Source organism: Centrocercus urophasianus, unplaced genomic scaffold (genome assembly GCF_019232065.1).
Source record: "Centrocercus urophasianus isolate 14NV4802_14NV808 unplaced genomic scaffold, USGS_Curo_1.0 seq_2, whole genome shotgun sequence".
Lineage (NCBI taxonomy): Eukaryota > Metazoa > Chordata > Aves > Galliformes > Phasianidae > Centrocercus > Centrocercus urophasianus.
In genome coordinates, this window is record NW_024884755.1 from 15552122 (window position 1) to 15569672 (window position 17551).

The following is a 17551-nucleotide window of genomic DNA, read 5'->3' on the forward strand; positions in this document are numbered from 1 at the left end:
TGTCGCACTCAGAATTTGGAGCCCTCGTGTTCCTGTTTATTTCTCCCCTGAGGAGCCCACAAAATGGCCCCTTCCCTCACACAAAATGGAAGCAAAGCAAAGGCCCTACGGTTTGCCCTACAGTGCGAGCTGGGCTTCTCCCCTAGTAAACATAAAAGCCAGCTGTGGGGTGGAAGTGCTGCGAATCTGGGGGCTGTGTGAGTGCTCTCCTTTGCAGCAGCGGTTTTGGAAATTGAGGTTGTAGCTGAACGTGGAGAGCTGAAGAAGATGACGGGTACTGCAAGATGGTGGCAGGCAGCAATCCTCCGCTGGGGGAAAAGTAACCACAATTTGGCTTTTTAGGTATTGCATGTGGATGCTGAGCCCAGGTAGAATTCCTGAGAAAACACCATCTTTGAACACATAACCAGAGCACAGTGTTAACATCACCTGTGTTCAAATGCATCTTTGAGCTGCAAGCTTCCTTCATCCCACTTTACAATTGCTTTTGTGATTGTTTCTTGCTTTTAGAGGGAATTCAATTGTATTTTTCACTGAATTCCCTCAAAGCCTACCTTGCCTAGAGGTAGGGTGGTTTTCATTCCTGTCCAACCCAATGCCTACCTCAGATTAGTGAGGATATCACAGAAGGCGCAGCTCAGTGCCCTCAGGTTAGCCCCAAACATCAAATACTTTGCTTTGGAAACTGCAGGGGAATTCCTACCCTTTCAAAACCTGCCTACACACCAACCTTGCATGTTGGAAACATGACCCCAAAGCATGGAGAAGGGGAGTGCTGGGAAAATACTTCACGGTGGTGGACAATGTACATCCTGACCAGGATTTTGATTGCCTGGTCATTCTGACAACATTGTGGTTACAACTAAAGCTGCCACCTGCAAAGTGTTTATGCCCAGGAAGAGAACAGAAAGCTGCAGAGGGACTGGGTCAAGTGAACTGGGCAGTTTCTCAGCCAACAAGTTACAGGCACTCTGCTGAGTTCCCTGGCTCTACACGTAGAGTAGGAAGCTCCCCTGCTGCTTCTTGGTGTTGAACCTCAAGAAGAAACCAGCGTGTGAAAAATGTCCCTTCCTGATGTCTACAGGAATTTGGTCACCGAGTCCCCATGGGGCCAAATCTTCAAATTTTTTTTTGGAGGGGAGACTTTGACATGAAAAAGTGCCTTTTCACAAAACATCCTCCTGAGGTGTTCATCAGGCATGAGGTTGATGGAGAAACAAGGAGCCTTTCGCGTCCTGTCTCCCATCTCCATTTGCATCAGCCTTTTTGGTGCCGCACCACTCATAGTGTTTCCATAACTCCGTGCTCCTCAGCTCTGTGAGCTCAAATTACACTCACAAGTCATTATTTTCTACATTTGAATATTTCCTATATCTGAATGTAGTTTCAGATGCTCAGGGTCACTTGGAACTAGCCACTGTGTGGGGAACTGCGTGGGGCAGAACATTCTCAGTGTGAGTTCTCTGAACTCTTGAACTATGCAGTCTGGTTTCTCATGGTCTATGTGGAAAAAAGAGGATGAAAGGACAAAGAAAAAAAGGACAAAGAAAACCTTGTACTGCTATTTGAAAACTCAAAGCACAACATACACATGAATCGGGGCACGAACTTCTCAGGGATAAATATTCTCCTGCTCCACCGTGATGTGCTACACCGTCCTGCTGTAGTAATGATGGTAACTGCTAAGAGGTCTTGAATGGATCTGATAGACACCTCGGCTGAGTAGCAGAGATGAAAGACTGCAACCTGAAAGTATGTCCCCAAAACTGGCTTAGGTGGGCTCTTTACAAGCTTCCATCACCCCAAACAAGCCCAGGGCCATTGCATGTTCCCACATGACCTGCACGGATGTCTGCCTACGCTTTCACACAAACATCCTCTTGCAGCTGGAGGACAGATGTGTGCTCCCAAACATGGACAAGCTCAGGCTCACGCATGCTGCTGCATTCAGATGTCTGTGCACTCTAATCCCAGCCTCAGGTTTTGTTTTCGCTTTGTTTTGGTGTTCTGAACTGTGTGCTGATAAGGACATGGCATAAGCCATGCCATGCCAGCGTTTGCACTTTTAATTCTGCTGCTACCAAGTGTCCCATGCTGTTATAGCTGGCAGCCTGTCTCCAGCTCCCACCTACACAAAGAGCACGTGGTTTTACTTTGTTATTTTTTTTATGGTCTGCAATATGCTCATTCAACAGGATGGCAAATCCAGCTGTATCAGCAAAGTTCGGAATAACAGGCATGAAAGCCTCAGAAAAGACTCAAAAGCTTTTTCCCACAAGTCTTCTTTGTGCTGTAACACTTGATTTATCTTTCCCTTGTTAATGCTTTCGGAAGCCAGTAGCAAGGCAAGAATTAATGGCACAGATTAAATAGGAGGACATGCTGACAGCACAGTAACTAAGTCAACCAAAATGTGTTGCAGTGCTAGCAAGAGCTGGTATTCCCACAGTGCCCTTATAGAAAGGTGAGGATGAAGCTAAGCCCAGCTGCAGAGAACCGTGGGGCTGTTGAGAGGTCACCACTTCAAACACTGTGGCAGCATCCAACACGGGCATTTTAGTATAAGCTCTGCACACAAGGGGAGTGAGCTGCAAGGAAACATGTAACCGTGCCGTGCTTGCTTTGCTACAAATCCCTGCTACTGCACAGCCTGGGTTTCATGTTGGCTGTGCTCACAGTCCAGCAGAGGCCCCTCGGTCCCTGCAGATGCATGCAGCACCTGAGTCTGGATGCAAACCAAGCAGGCAGCTGCTGCGGAGTCAGCAACGGTGCTTTGCTCCATTCAGGGGCTGATAATATCTCACAGCCATTCAATTGGCTTCCTGTATTTTCTTTTTTGAAATTGGTGCTTTCATATCTTGCAAACAGAGGAAGCAGAGGAAAGCAGAGCTTTCCCTGGAGTGGAGTACAAAGCATGGCTTTATTCAGGTGCAGATCCCAAGGGATATCGATCTAAATCCATCAGCAGATTGTCACACGTGAAGCTGGTTTCCCAGCGCATCTGAAAAGGCTCTTTCTCTCACCATGCCAATGGGACGTGGCTGGGTTAAAACCCAGTTTTGGAAAGAAAACTGCAGAAAAAGAATTGAAGCAAGACAGAGCCAGAGGGTTGTTCAGAAATTCACATTTCTGATCATTAATAGTGATGCAGCAATCTTGCAAGTTCAGGGTGAGAATGATTTCTGTAGCACTAACGATTAGCACCAGTAGCAGCAATACTGAAGGCTGCAGCTCCAGCTGATGTATAGGAAAATACTGAAGGGACAAACCCACAGACTCAGTGAGGGCAAATGAGTATGCCTGTCCCACCTCTGAGCCCAATTTTTAAATGCAGATGTGTCCATTTGAGCACTAAAATGAATATCTAACACCTGAAACCGAAAAGGTTGTTTTTAGGGTCAACAGGAGCCCCTTTACACTGTATTCCTGTGTGTGTGAAGCTGCCCCAGCCCAGCTGCACTCTGCTCGTTTTTAATGAGAGAATGTTCTTGCAGTGAAAGTGCCAGGATGAAAGGCGTGGTAGGTAGTGAGCGGGAAGCATTAAGATGTATTTCTTGCTGCAGTTCTTTTGCTCTTCAACATCACGGCATGCTTGCTTAGAGAGAGTTCTGGGGCTGCAAATAAGGTCGTTGTGCACTTGAAGATGAAGATGGGTGGAACAGAGGAGCCTTTAAGGGTGGCTGTGTACTATGAGGATTATATACTGATTTATGTAAAGCAGATGAAACTCCCTGCAAGGTGAGAAGAGAGTGCTGGTTGCCTGGCAGTGCCCAGGGATCCTGTTCCTGAGGTACACACCTCTGCTCCTGGTGAGCAGCTCAAGGCTGCTCAATTATGTCAGCTGCTTACCCTGACCAGCTGCCACCTGAGAAGTGCCCTCTTGTGCTGTTTGCTGAGTGTGACTTTCAAAATTATCACCAAGCTGATAAGCACCAGACTTTGCTTATTTAACATTAAGCACATGTGCATGCTGTAGGTATAAAAGCACAGGGGGTCGGGACTTTTGTAGGAGCTGATGTTTCAGTATACTCAGATCTTCAGGCTTCCTCCTAGAGAAGCAAAATTCTTCCTCATGTGTCACTGCTTTCTTCTGCTCGTCCTTTGTCAAGCATCCTGTCACGCAGACTGCAACGTCTTTGCCTCTGCTATTTCATCAGAGCAGACATTTCAAGTGTGCAAGGTGTCTGCAGCGTCACTGAGCCTGGCAGCATTTAGCAGCCCAGCCTGGAGGCTGCTTCTGATGAAAACGCTCCAGCAGCTGCACAGGCGATGTCTGTCTGGCTGTTGTCACATCTCTCTGTGCCATTGCCCCCCATCAGTCTGCTCAAGCCACTGTGCTGGTTCCCAGAATGGGGTTGAGAGGGCAGAAATCTTAGGCTGCCTATATGTCTGACCTGAATCTTAATTAATTAGGCTAGCAAGCTGTTCATTAGGCTGCCTAAGCTTCTTTAGAGATGCTTAATCATCCCTGGGGAAGGCTATGTGGTTCACAATATGAGGGATGGAGTGTGGCTGGTAACAGCTGGACCCCTTTCTCCTCACCTGTCATCAGGCTCCTTTATTCCTTTATCCTTTATTCCTGTTGTATTGATGAACATGGTCAGGTACTGCTCTGCTCTCTTACGTACAGAGATGATGCAGAACATTCATCTGAAATGCCTGTGTCGTTGTGCATTGGCTCACTTCACCTGAGGGTCAAGTGTAGGTAGGGAGACCTGGGTACAGAGCTCAGTTCCATCCGTGGCACCCCGGCACTTTTCAATTCCCCCTTGCATTTCTGAAGAGGAGGATAAATAATTTAGTGAAATGAGTGGGAAAGGAGCGAGTGAAGGGAAACCCCAGAGCTCGGGCTGAGCAGTGAATTCCAGGCAGCGATGGTCTTATCTCTCAGTAAGAGCAAAGCAGCCAAAACCACCATCAAATCTCCGGCCCTTACGTACGCAACCCGTTTTTTCCCTGTTATTCAAATTCGGAGTCTGATGCAACCCGGGGTGGAATGTGCTAAGACTGGATTGCAATGGCTGCTTCGTGCCGCCGGGTGTCAGCTCTGCAGCGAAGGGCCGCTCGCCCAGTGCTGCAAGAGCAGCGGCGGCGTTGCATCATCTGTGGAGGCACAGGGCTCCCACCGCTGGGAAATGGGCAACGCAGCCCAGGGCCAGGCTTGAGGATGCAAGGAAAGCAGCACAGTGCACTCAGGAAATCTGTCTTTGGGTCACTGCCGTTCTCGCTGATTCAAATTTGGTGAAGAGCACCAAACTGTTCTTTAGTTGTCACAAATTAGATGGCAAAGGGAGCAAATTCCAGCAGGAGTTGAGTGCAAGGCTTTTGCTTGCCCTGAGAGTGAGTCCAAGCAGATTTGTTTCACCCACTTAGGTTTGCTCTGCCTCAGGAGCTGGTGCACGTGGTGGTACTGCTGGTGCTTTGTGTCCATGGCTGTCAAGCTGCACATGGACACAGAGGATCACAACTGCCTGTCGTTCTCAGCCCTGTTTTCTGTCCATAGACAGCTTACTAGTTGTCTTGTTAAGAATAATCAGTGCTCGGTGAGCACCTCGCCAACCCTCAGTTTGTATTGAAGACTGTTTCATCACAAAACCCCTGAAGATTTGGGAGAGGAGCATTCATCATGGAACAGGGAACACCAGCACCATGAGGATGATAGCCCTCATAGCACGGCAGGAGACAGAGGCAGACTTGAATTTGGACTATTCAGTAAACTGAGCACCAGGCCTGGGAGGCAGAGACTCCCTGCAGTGGTGTGACATCGCCAAAGGCATTCCCAAGGCATGGTGAACCCAGTGCCTGCTGCAGATGGTTGGAGCCCCCCAGAGAGGCCAGATGGGAGCATTCCTCACCCTTCTGCCGTGCCCAGAGTCTGCAGTTTTTTACAGCGGAGGAGGTGAAGGACAGAGCCTGACCTTTAGCATTTGATTTTCGCCTACCTCAGTCCTGATAATGTCAATGCTGATTGAATTAATTCTACTGTTGATTAAATTAATCGTGTTTTGTCTTCACAAAAAGACACTGCCCCCAGTCTGACCGTGACTGGGCCAGGTTGTCTCCTGCTGCCATCTCCTTGAGCTGACAACTTTTCCATGCTGAGCAATGCATTGCAGAAGGATTCAGTATGTTCTCCTACTCCAGTTCAGTCAGGTTTTGTTCGCCCCCCAATAAAGATAGCTCCATGCATCCCTTATCATGTTAAACATTTGCCCTCGGGCAATGCTGACCCTGACAAGATTCCTTGTGGTCTTGCAAAAGAAAAGAAAATATTGATTCATTCTCACTGGCTTAGAAAGGTAAACCTGGGTATATCAACCACCCCTTCGTGAATAGAAATGTTCTCCTAAGGTGTTGGGCTGCCGGGGCACAGCGAAGGGGCTGCCTGCTGTGATGGGGTTTGTGCTTTGTGAGATAACATGCATGGAGCAAACGAGCTGCACGCTCCATGGGTGCAGCAATAGCAAACCCCAGACCTCAGAGTTCCCTGCAGGGATGGTTGTCTGCATCATGAGGTGCAGGTAAAACAGGTTGCCCAAGGAGGCTGTGGATGCCCCAGCCCTGCAGGCATTCAAGGCCAGGCTGGATGTGGCTCTGGGCAGCCTGGGCTGCTGGTTGGTGACCTGCACACAGCAGGGGGTTGGAACTGGATGAGCATTGTGGTGCTTTGCAACCCAGGCCATTCTATGATTCTATGATCCTTCCAGCACATGGCAGTGTCTTGTGTACAAACCCTACCACAGAGACACAGGCCTGTCAGGCTAGATGAAAACTCCAGCAGTTACTATGATCCTGTTTGTAAAAGATGACATCACATCCACTTCTGAACGGGTTTCAGAGCATTTTCACCAACAGGATGCAGTAGGTAATGGTTCCATATCTGTCTACCTACTTTTTCAAATAAAGGGTTTATTTTTAACCTCCAGCTGCAATCTCCACTAGTATCTTTTAGGGGTGTTCTGTTAATGCATGTGTTCTCTCTCGGAAATAACCATCATCATTTCCTCCGTGATGTCATTTCTCACACTAGAATAAAAGAGGCACACAGGAAGGTGAAAACCAGACATTGGTGATATGTAACATCAGGCTTTTTTTTTCTTCTTTTCTGTGATGTTCAAACGGAAGGCAAGGCTTTCTTATGAAGAACTCCACATGAAAAACAATCTGACACATCACAGATGATCCATTCTTGCTGATGAAGCAGAGCGGAATTGGGTCCCAGTGGAAAACCAATATTTGCTCTGCTATCTGCTGCTTGCTCTGCGGTGCTATCTGGGCAGGATCACAGTGGGGAGCTGCGTTTCTATGGTGGCTGTTGACACTTGGGCCAGCTTCGTGTTCTCCCACAAGATAAACTGTCATGTTGCGGGGTCAGAATGAGCAGCAGCCCATCTGCACGGGCAGGGAGCTGGCTGCTGAGGGATGCTGTGTGCATTACAGCTTTCTGTCACTGCAGATCAGATGAATACATGGCACTGGGACCTGGAGATGCTCTGAGATGCTGGAGATGCTGGCAGTTCTCCCCGGGCATGGGCTCACCTGCACAGGGCTGAGCTGCAGGCGTGGGCTGGTGTTGGGTTCCTCATTCCTACAAGATCCCTTAATTCCTCCCCTGTGCCTGCAGGGCAGTGGCCTTTGCACCTGTGGTTATTTGCTGAGGGGAGGCAATGAGACAGGCACTGCCCATCCTACCAAATGCAGTGGGGAAAATCCTCTGACCCTGAGTATCAGCCTCAACACCCAGGAAACAAAACCCAGGCAGTGCCAGCAGCTTGGCTTGGCCTTCAGAGCTCTTCATGTTCCCAGGTGCTGCAGAACGAACGTAAAGGCCACAGCCCCGATCCTCCTGCCCCACTGTGAGTTAGCTGCAAGCCAGCTCCTGCCTCTGCCTACTGCACCACGACCTGGCATGGATGTAGATCCCAACGCACCTTCACTCCTTGATCTAATGTGGGATTAAGCTCCATTTTGCATGCCAGGCCAATTTTCTTCTTGCTTTCCAATTCCCTGTCTCCTCCCAAGCACCTGGATGGAGTTCAGCAGTCTCCAAACTAACTCTGCCCCAGGGAGGGAAGAGAAAAGCCTGCCCTGTGCCTGTGGTTTCTTTTTTGGAGCACAGAGGCAGGAGATCAGCCCTCGTGCTGATAGTCAGAGCAAGCATCCCCGAATCAACACCAGGACTGGTGGCACGCAGTGGAGGGAGCGAGCTCCACAGAAAGCCTGGAATTTGTGTAATAAGGGCGAGGAAAACCACATGAAAGCACCCTTCCCCACCTAACCCCCTGCATGAATCAACAGAGCTCCGCTCTCTGTGTTCTTGGGTTGAAGCCTTTCCCCATTTCCCCATTGTCTGGGCAGGGAACAGGTCACGGCAAGCAGGCATTGAAGTGGCTGAGGTTTGTAAATTGTGTTCCTGCAGGAGATCCCCTTCTGAATTCCACTTCTGTGATCCCACCATAGCTCCAAACTTTGGGGTGAAGGGCTCCATTCCTGCAAGCGCAGAGACCCAGGTGGCACTGGACCCGTGCAGCAAGAGGAAAATCCTATAGAAGATGATTCTCAAGATATTTGGTCTTATCATCTGCCTGGATTTGCTCAGGTTCCAGACTGTTCAATCAGCAGAAGGATTTTTCCATCCCCAGATATTCCTTCCGAAACCAAAATGTTACCAGCGACGATAATTTCCAATTACGCACAGGTACTGCAGTACACTTGGATTAGTGTGGCTTTAAATAGCCCTCTTCTAGGAATTGGCACTTTGTGTTCATCCAATTATTCTCCCCACCTGAGGAAGGAGGCTCCAATTAGCAGTTGGTCAGCCCAGACCTCCCTGTTCTGCACTGCAGCTCCTGCTCCTGCCCCGTGATACACTGCCTGCAGCCAGCACGGATGTTTGCAGCAACTGCATAAGAGAGCACAGCATGTGAGAGCTCCAACCCTTTGCACCACGGAAAGGCAGCACCTCTTTGAAAGCAGCTTTGTCCATCTGGGCTTTTTTTCGTAAGGAGACACAATGCTGGCAAACAGTGAAATGCCATTCAGCAGGGGGGAGCTGCAGACAGACAGACGGACATGGTGGCATTGGGAGCCAGCAGCCCAGTGTGCACCAAGCACGAGATGTGGTGAAGCCACATCTTAGAACTACAGAATTGTTCAGGTTGGAATCACTTCTAGGATCCTCAGGCCCACCCCACTGTGCCCACAGCCACATTCCTTAGTGCCACATCGCTGCAGTTCTGGGACACAACAAGGATGGGGACCCCCTCCAGTCCCTGGTCTCACGGTGCAATGTCCCCCTGCCACGTTCCCTTGAGATCCTCACACAAGCTCCTCAGTGCTTTGCACCCTTGATCTGCCCATAGCTCCCTGCTGCAGCTGTTGCAACCCCAAATGCCTTCAGCTTGCTTTACTCAGCTCAGATTGCACATACAGTTGGGTTTATTACCTACATGCAGTTGGTCTGCTGACTTTGCTTAATGAAAGCAGGGGCCAGCAGCAGCCCCACTGCGAGTCCTTGCAGGCCCAGCAGCTCTGCGTGCCCTTTATGACAGCAGCTTTGGTCCCTCCTGGCCTGCAAGTACAGCACACCCTCCAGACATTGCCTTTTGTGTTAGCTGATCTGCTGACTTCAAGACGGGACGTGCAGCAGCACCTCACCCCACACCTCATTGCACCACAAGCCCAAATACCTGCGATGCCCAGACCTGATTTATGAGCTCCCCCAGCCAGGAAGGATGAGCTCCTTGTCACAGCGGCCACTGCTGCTCCAGGCAAGTGGAGCAGGAACCTCTGTGAGCTCTGGAGCTCCTGCAGTCATTGCCTGGATCCGCCAGGAACTCAATCCAAGTGGAGAACATGTTTGAGTTCCCACCACGCAGTTACACTTGCAGGGTTTGTACAGGCGCCTTGCCACATCCGCACCATTTGCTTATGGCACACAGCGTGCGTGAGGCTCTGCACATTTTATTTTTATTACTCATTTTGGTGAGGATGCCGCTGGCTGCTCTGGAGGCTGTGAGTGCTGCCATGGTGCTGTTACAGACAATACCTCATTTCCAGCAGTCTGGGGAGGTGTTTGCTGATGCCTGGCTCACAGCTTGCGTTGCACTGGTACCACGCATGGACAGAGCATGGATAAAGACCTTCAGCTCTTCCAGCTGCAGCCTTAGAAGTCAGTCATCTGCTTTTATCAGAGCCCTGGCGAGTGCGTTTCTACCCCTCCTGCATGTCCCTGGCACTGCTGGTGCTGTGCTCCAAAAGATGACAAAGTGATGAGTGATGACAGTGCAAGCAGAGCAGCAGGAGCACAGCACAGTGCTGGACGGCCAGAGGAGTGCCCAGACTGCCAACCTTCTGAGAGACACCTCTATTTCATTAGGAGACATGGAGGCCGCTCCTCGTGGCTCCTTTTTGTTAAAAAAAAAAAAAAGCAGAACTTCCACTGCTTCAACTTTAAGAAGACAATTTTGTTCTTCTCTTTACTTTGCTGCAAGGCAGTTGGTCAATGCCAGTACTGTTAATTTTCCTCACACCTGGATCTCATTTTGCTACGTTAATTTACCCCCCTCAGAGGCTCTAGCCACAACCCCTCCTCAGTTCCTTTCTTTCCTTCCCATTTGTGCCCTTGAAACATCTCCCAGCGCATCACACCCTGCCCTCAGGCTGCCTCCTTCCCTCTGCAAACACATTTATTTGGTACCTTTCATCTTGTACACAAACCTTCAAATAAATGACTGTGTTAATGCTTTCTGCCAGGCTTGCCTCCAGCTCACAGAGGTACTGCTATGCTGCTTCATCCATCCTCGGTGGCAGACCCCCCAGCATCTCCATACCACTTTGGTTTTGGGGAGAGAAATGGGAAAACATTGATCTCCATGTCTGATGCGCTCCAGGGCTGCGTTCCCAGCCTTCTCCTCCCATCACAGCTCAGCCCCATTCCCACTCAGTCCTCCCAGCCCTGGGAACATGGACCTCAGCACTGCTGTGCTTCACAACAGCCCCTTTTCTCCTCTCCTTTTGAACTCTGGTGCGGGCAGACTTCTGGTCTCACCAACAGCCTCTGCCCACAATCGTGTGATGAACATTACAGTGTGCTGAAACCTCTTCCTGCTTTTGTGCTGGGATGAGTGAGGCAGCTTTGTGCTCGGGATGGACGCACAGAGTAACGCCACAGAGCAGCACTGCAATTCTGCTTTTTGTTTCATGTGAGATCCCTCACTGCAGCCCACTGTGGATTTCACACAGGTCACCAGAAGCTGTCAGCTCCTACCCCATCCCAAGGCTGTCTTTCTGCCCAGGACGCTCTTCTCTCTATCTCTGCTCACTGTATTCCCTATCACAGCTTCTTGCAACTGCTCCAGGCCATCCCTGCACCCTCTGCCCACCCCAGCACTCCGTGTGCCCCCTCCCACACCATGGACGTCACCACTGGGCCATGCATTGACCTGCCTGCCAGGATCTTCCCAAGTCTCCAAACTCAGATCTGGAGCTTTGCTTCCAAGCACCACGCTTCATCTGGCACAGCTCTTTGCACATGCTCCCTGCAAAACTCCAGCTTGGGAACTTCTCTAAGCAAGGCTGTAATGAACACAACACAAATAACTCATGTCATTTCTCCACTGCCACCTTCCCTGTCTGCACAGCCCTGTTCAGAGCCAGCTTCCCGCAGGCTCCAGCCCCATCCCGTTCTCATGCTGGTGGCAGCACTGTGAATGCAATGTTTGCTGTGTCTTATCAGGGTTTATTCTCTCTTCTGTTTTCCTTCTTTGGCCACAGCTGTCACTTTGTGAGTGATCTCTTATAAATCTGGTGGCACACGCTATTCCGCTCCCTGCCCACGCTGGCTTTTAGAGATGTTTTCCTTAGATTAATACCTCCACTGAGCACCTCTAATGCAGCAAGTGCCCCTGGTTGCATACAACAGCCCTGAAATGCCCTCATTTCTGTACCCTGACTTCCTCCTTCACTTCATATAAAGCAGAATGTTGCTGCAGCAGCTGGGGTTGCTCTAAGGTGGCTGCAGGGCTCCATGCAGCACTGCCACCACTCTCTCCAAGCATTACTTTCTGCAGCAGATGCAATACTCACTCCTGAAGCTGGGGCTGCCTCTTGGGAGCTCACTAATTGTTAACCCCCACCCAGCTGGCCGCAGTGCATAAATCCCGTATCAATGTGTGCAGCAGCACTGCAGCCTCACGCACTGCTGGGCTTGGAGCTTCATTCTGTGCCCACCTCTCCCTGTCGGTGTCTGCAAGAGTGTAGAATGAGAAACCTCAGTCCCATCTTCTCCCAAAGGGCAACAAAGGTGGTGAGGGGTCTGGAACACAGGCCATATGAGGAGAGGCTGAAGGAGCTGGGAATGTTCAGCCTGGAGAAGAGGAGGCTCAGGGGAGACCTCATTGCTCTCTATAACTTCCTGAAGGGAGGTTGGAGTGAGCTGGGGGTCGGCCTCTTCTCTCGTGTCATTAGTGATAGGACCAGAGGGAATGGTTTCAAGCTACGGCAGGGGAGATTCAGGCTGGACATGAGGAAGTATTACTTTTCAGAAAGGGTGGTCAGGCACTGGAATGGATGCACAGGGAGGTGGTGGAGTCACCGAGCCTGGGGGTGTTCAAGGAAAGGCTGGATGTTGTGTTGAGGGACATGGTTTAGTGGGAGCTATTGGGAATAGGTGAACGGTTGGACTGAATGATCTTTTAGGTCTTTTCCAACCTTGGTGATTCTATGATTCTATAGTTGGTGCCCACAGTGGCACTCCTCACACCTCCACCTTTCCGTGTGCCTCCCATCACCCATTCCCCATCACCTTCATCTGCGTTAGGCCCAGCCAGACACAGGGATGTGCGCGTGAGAGCAGGAAGGGCAGAGGGACCTCAGGACCAACAACAGAACCTTATGCGAAAGGAAAAGAGTTGGAGGCAAAGACCAGCAACAGGAGAGTTGTAATTCAGCTTTCTTTGTTAAAAAACAACCGACAACACAAACAAAAAAAAAACCAACAGACAACCCAAAACATAAAACAACCCGAACACGGAATAGGTTTGTTAACCACCGACATAAAAGAATCAAGAAATACTAGAAAAAATACATGGTGGGAGACATTTTGTTTTACAAGGCAGTTTGATGGCGTTCCCATTGGCGGAGCAGCTCGGCCAGCCACTGAACTGCTGTGCCAATGGGACACAGACACTGTAAATAGCATCGACTGTAGAAGTATTAAGACTTAAAAGATATTTACCCCTTAAAAATAAATAGAACGTCATCTACAGCAACATTTAAATTAGTAATTTTTTTTCTTTTCTTTTCTTTTGCAAAGCAACCAAATGCAACAAAAAAAGGTAAAACAGGTGTGTAGATTTTCTGGAGGTCGAGATAACTCTTTCCTGCTTAAAAACAAAGGACAAAAATATGAACTTCAGAAGACAGGTTGCTCGGAAAAGGCAGCTCATTCTCCAGCAGTGACTCTCACCATTGTTCCACAGGTCAGCACCGGGTCCACATCCCACCACAGTCCCTCTCTGCAGGGCTCTGGGGGGGACACGGGCCCCGCTCTGTCCCCTGAACAAATGGGGACATCTCTTGGGGTGTGAAAGCCATCCCTGTGCAGGACCGCATGGCACGTGGCAGCCAGAAGCCTGCACTGAGACGGGTGTCACCGATGGAAATAGTTACGATGTAGATATAAAGTCTCTTTTAGGCTACTTCAGAATTAATTCAGTATTTTAAAAAAATATTTATTTTTTTTTTTTTCTTCCTTTTCTCGTTGACGCTCAGCAGCTGGGGGAAGCATCACCCCTTGTAACGCAAGGAGCTCAAAGCAAAGAAAAATCCTCTGGACATCGATTCCTTAGGGATGACCTAACCCAAGGGACATCGCCAACTGCCATGGCTGGGAGGAGGGCTGTGCCACGCCAGGGGCTACGGCAGACCCTGAGCAGCGTGCAGCCCCCACCCCGTTGCCAGTTCCAGTTTGGATTGTGTAAACTGGGAAGAAACTTCCCACTCGTGGGCAAAGCCAGCCATGAGGCTGCGGCTGCTTCTGAAGCAAGCAGCAAAGGACAGCCCTGTGGCAGCTCCGGGCTGAGGGCTCAACCATCACAGGACCACCTCCCATCCACAGCACGGATAGACATGGGATTGTAATGCAGGGCTCTGGGGAGGTGCTGACTCTCAGCACAGCTCTCAGGCTGCCCTTCCCCAGCTGCAGTGTGGCTTCAGCAGCTTCCAAAGGCAAAATCCCAGCAGGGTCTGGCTGTTCTGTGCCTTCCCTTTGGATGTCTTTGGGAACCAGGCTGTGCACAAGCTGCTGTCCCACCCAGACAGCCAACGTGTTGTGTAAGGACAGCACACAGTTGTTTGCTTCCTTTTGGATTGTTATTAAAGCCTGAGAGCACTGTGGCCATGGCTAAAGGCACAGGCAGCAGCAGACAGAGGAAACCTTCCTGCAGGGCCAGCAGCACAGCACAGCTCTTCCCATGATGCTCAGCACACAGAACAAAGCCATTCTGCACCAGCTTCCACCCAACGGGTCTTGAAAGTTTGTGCAAGCACTGGAGCCCCTTTGAACTCAGCTGTGGACAGATGGGACTGCTGGAACACAATGGTTTGTTTACCAGAGCAGGTTTGTGCTCAGGAAGAGGAACCTGAAGCAAAGCCATGGGCTGTGGCCTCCTCTGAATCCCATGGGATGTTGTTCCGTAACACCCACAGTGCTGGGACTCCAAAAACTCACAGCCAAGCTTCATGAAGAGCAGCAGGGCTCAGGGCTCAGCTTTGTACAACAGTCACTGCACAGTAATGCTCACAGGGACATGACTACAGAGCCACAGCCACTTACAGCTTTCACCCCTTGGAGAAATGGCTTTAGTCACATTTTCTTGTTGAAATGAAATTTGGTCTTATCTCCTTATTTATCACCACCCAGATCTCTAGTATAAAAGCCTTCTCTACCAGCCATGCCACCAAGCTCTACCAGTGGGGAATGAGCAGCCTCTATGAACCAGGGATATAAGAAATCAGGCTTTGGGAGGGCTGAGATGTGAGCTGGTCCAATACAAAAGTTGTGTGAATTTGTGCTGGTGCCTGATTGGGTTTCTCCCTATACCTCTATTGCTGTGGAAACAAGGTCACCGCACAACGTGCAATGTCAATGCCAGAGGCAGCAGGTTTAGTAGCACAACAGAAAGATCCTTAGCAGCAAGTAGAAAGTAATCAACGTTCTTAAAAAGCAAGCGAGCGAGTTAAGGTTTTAATTAAGATCAGTTAATAAAAAAATAAATCTCAGTGTGACATCTCCTCTGTAAAACCAGTGTGAAAGGGTCACCAAGAGGATATCGTTTGTTGATGGTCTTCATCACCGATGAAACTCATTAAGAGATATGCCCAAACCAAGCAATCCCCACACATCTGGGAGACTTGGACCCATTTCTGAGCTCTCTGTGGATTGGTCTTGTGATGCAAGTTAAATCTGCTGTAAATCAGTACTCAACTTAATTCTGCTGGTTTATATTATTAGCACTGAGAGTCCCTAAGTTCAATCCAGGCCCTGCAGGAAACCAATCCTGAGACCGCTGCAGCCAAAACCTGCCAAGACCAAAGGGGAAGGGGAGAGACAGGTTTTTCCCCTTGAAGCAGGCCATAAGGAGCGACCTCCCATCACTACCCTGCAAAAACATCAGCCTTCAGCTGGAAGAGGACTCCTCGCAAAGAGGGGAAACTGAGTTCAGGATTTATATAGCTCATGACCTTATCTATGCAAATGTCTCTCCATGGGTGCTGGCTCTGAGATGCTCCAGTTCATTGCACGTAGGTCCCTGAACAGCCATGCACTGGCCAGAACTTTGGGTACTTCTGCACTGCAGACATACCCCAACCAGCTGCAATTCTCCATAGGTTAACTCAGCTCGAGCAGAGCTCTGTGTTGACACATGTGAAGCATAGCAGAGCTGGGCTGGGTATCTCTGCACTGTATTGCTACGGAATAAGCATGTGGCCACAAAGGTTTCAGCGTGATGATTGTCTCACCTACCCCTGCCTTAAAGCAAAGATGCATGCCTGGCAAAGCGGTAGCAAGGAGCTGCACGTAGACACATGTGGGACATAGCTGTGGTCACTGCCACACACGCTGGGACAGAAGCTTAAATGCTTTTTTTGCTGAAGAGCTTCTTAAAAGGACAAAGCATGAGCTAGTAGTACCATTGGTGTCCTTAATGCCTCTTCTCCAAAATGACTCTACGCTAAGAGGAGAGAATCCAGTAGATAGCAATTGCTCTTGGAGGATACCAGCTTCCAAACAGCTTACTTTACAAAAGTATGGTAGAGAAAAAAAGAATCAACAAGCATTTTCTGAAGCACAAGCACAAAGAAGATCGTAACAGAGACAAGTGCAGCTTACTGGTGGGGAAAAGATGCATTCGATTTCTAATTGACTATCACCTGGAGTGCAGAGGCAATATGAGCCACTTCTTCAAGAAGCCTCCAGTCCTGGCTTCCTTGAGCAAAACAGCAGACCAGGATTAAAGCAGGCCCCAGCCATTTGGGGTGTGTGCCCCCTCCTACTCCCCAGAGCCAGTTGGTCATACCTCCCATGCAGAACCCAGGGAACAAACCAGGGGAATCCCACCCATATTTCATCTTCATAGTTGGCTTAGGGGCATGCACTGATCACCCCGAGGGCAAGGACAGGGCAAAGCAGGGCTCACCCCACGTTGGATGACATCTACATGAAAACAAGGGTGAGCAAGCCAAGGAACCGACCTCCTGCAGTTCCCTGGGCTCACTGGGAGCAACAGGGCCTGCTCCATCCCAGCGCTATCACACGGGGCTCAAGGTGGGCATTTTTGAGAAGGGCATCCCAGCGATCTGGCTCAACAGCAGGAGACGGTTTGGAGCCGAGAGCTACAACCACACAACAGCCGGGGACCAGACAGCCAAGTCCTCATTCTCATTTCTCTGACACTAGTTCTGCTCTGCCTTGTCTCACCTCTATCCATCACCACCAGTGGCGCTCCCTGCACAGAACACAAAGCACCAGTAGCACAGATTTAGACGTGAGCTTGCACGTGCGTGAGAGCCAGCACCAGCCCAAGCCCTCAGACAACCCTTCCTCCTCATCCACCCCCTGACCAGGCAGGGCAGGTTGGTTAGGCTCATCGCTCGTCTTACTAAGCCCACACAGAACTGAGGTATGGCCCTCAGTCTCACACGCACAGAGGCTGACTGGATGCACAGGAAGTCGCCAGCAGGAATTCCTCTTCCTGGCCCACGTTGGTACCGAGAACTTCTCAGGCGGCAGCAGGAGGGCTGGAGGAGGCAAGGCAGAGCAGGCGGCACCGTGTCAGACATGAAGTTCTGACGGGGTGCTCCAGTGCTTAGGTTTTGTTGATGAAGGGTCAGAAGTGTTTTTTCTCCTTGTGTCGTCTTAAAACAATATTGTGCGTTTCCTCAGGCTGAACGTCTCTGCTTTTCCTGCTTACGATTCTTGCGGAACCACCTCCATCAGTTTCTGGCACATGGCTGTTGCGTGGACTACGAGAGAAAAAGCAAAGTACGG

The 17551-nt window shown here is 49.9% G+C and overlaps 1 protein-coding gene across 1 annotated transcript in view; it reads right to left on the reverse strand.

Moving 5' to 3' along the window:
• Positions 1–12924: 12924 nt before the first annotated feature.
• The window catches only part of SLC7A5 (solute carrier family 7 member 5), a 34992-nt gene continuing 30365 nt past the window's right edge, over positions 12925–17551 (reverse strand). The window contains exon 10 of the mRNA XM_042821412.1: positions 12925–17526. Coding sequence (XP_042677346.1) covers positions 17471–17526 — 56 coding nt within the window. The 3' untranslated portion in view covers positions 12925–17470. The remainder of the gene's footprint in view (positions 17527–17551) is intronic.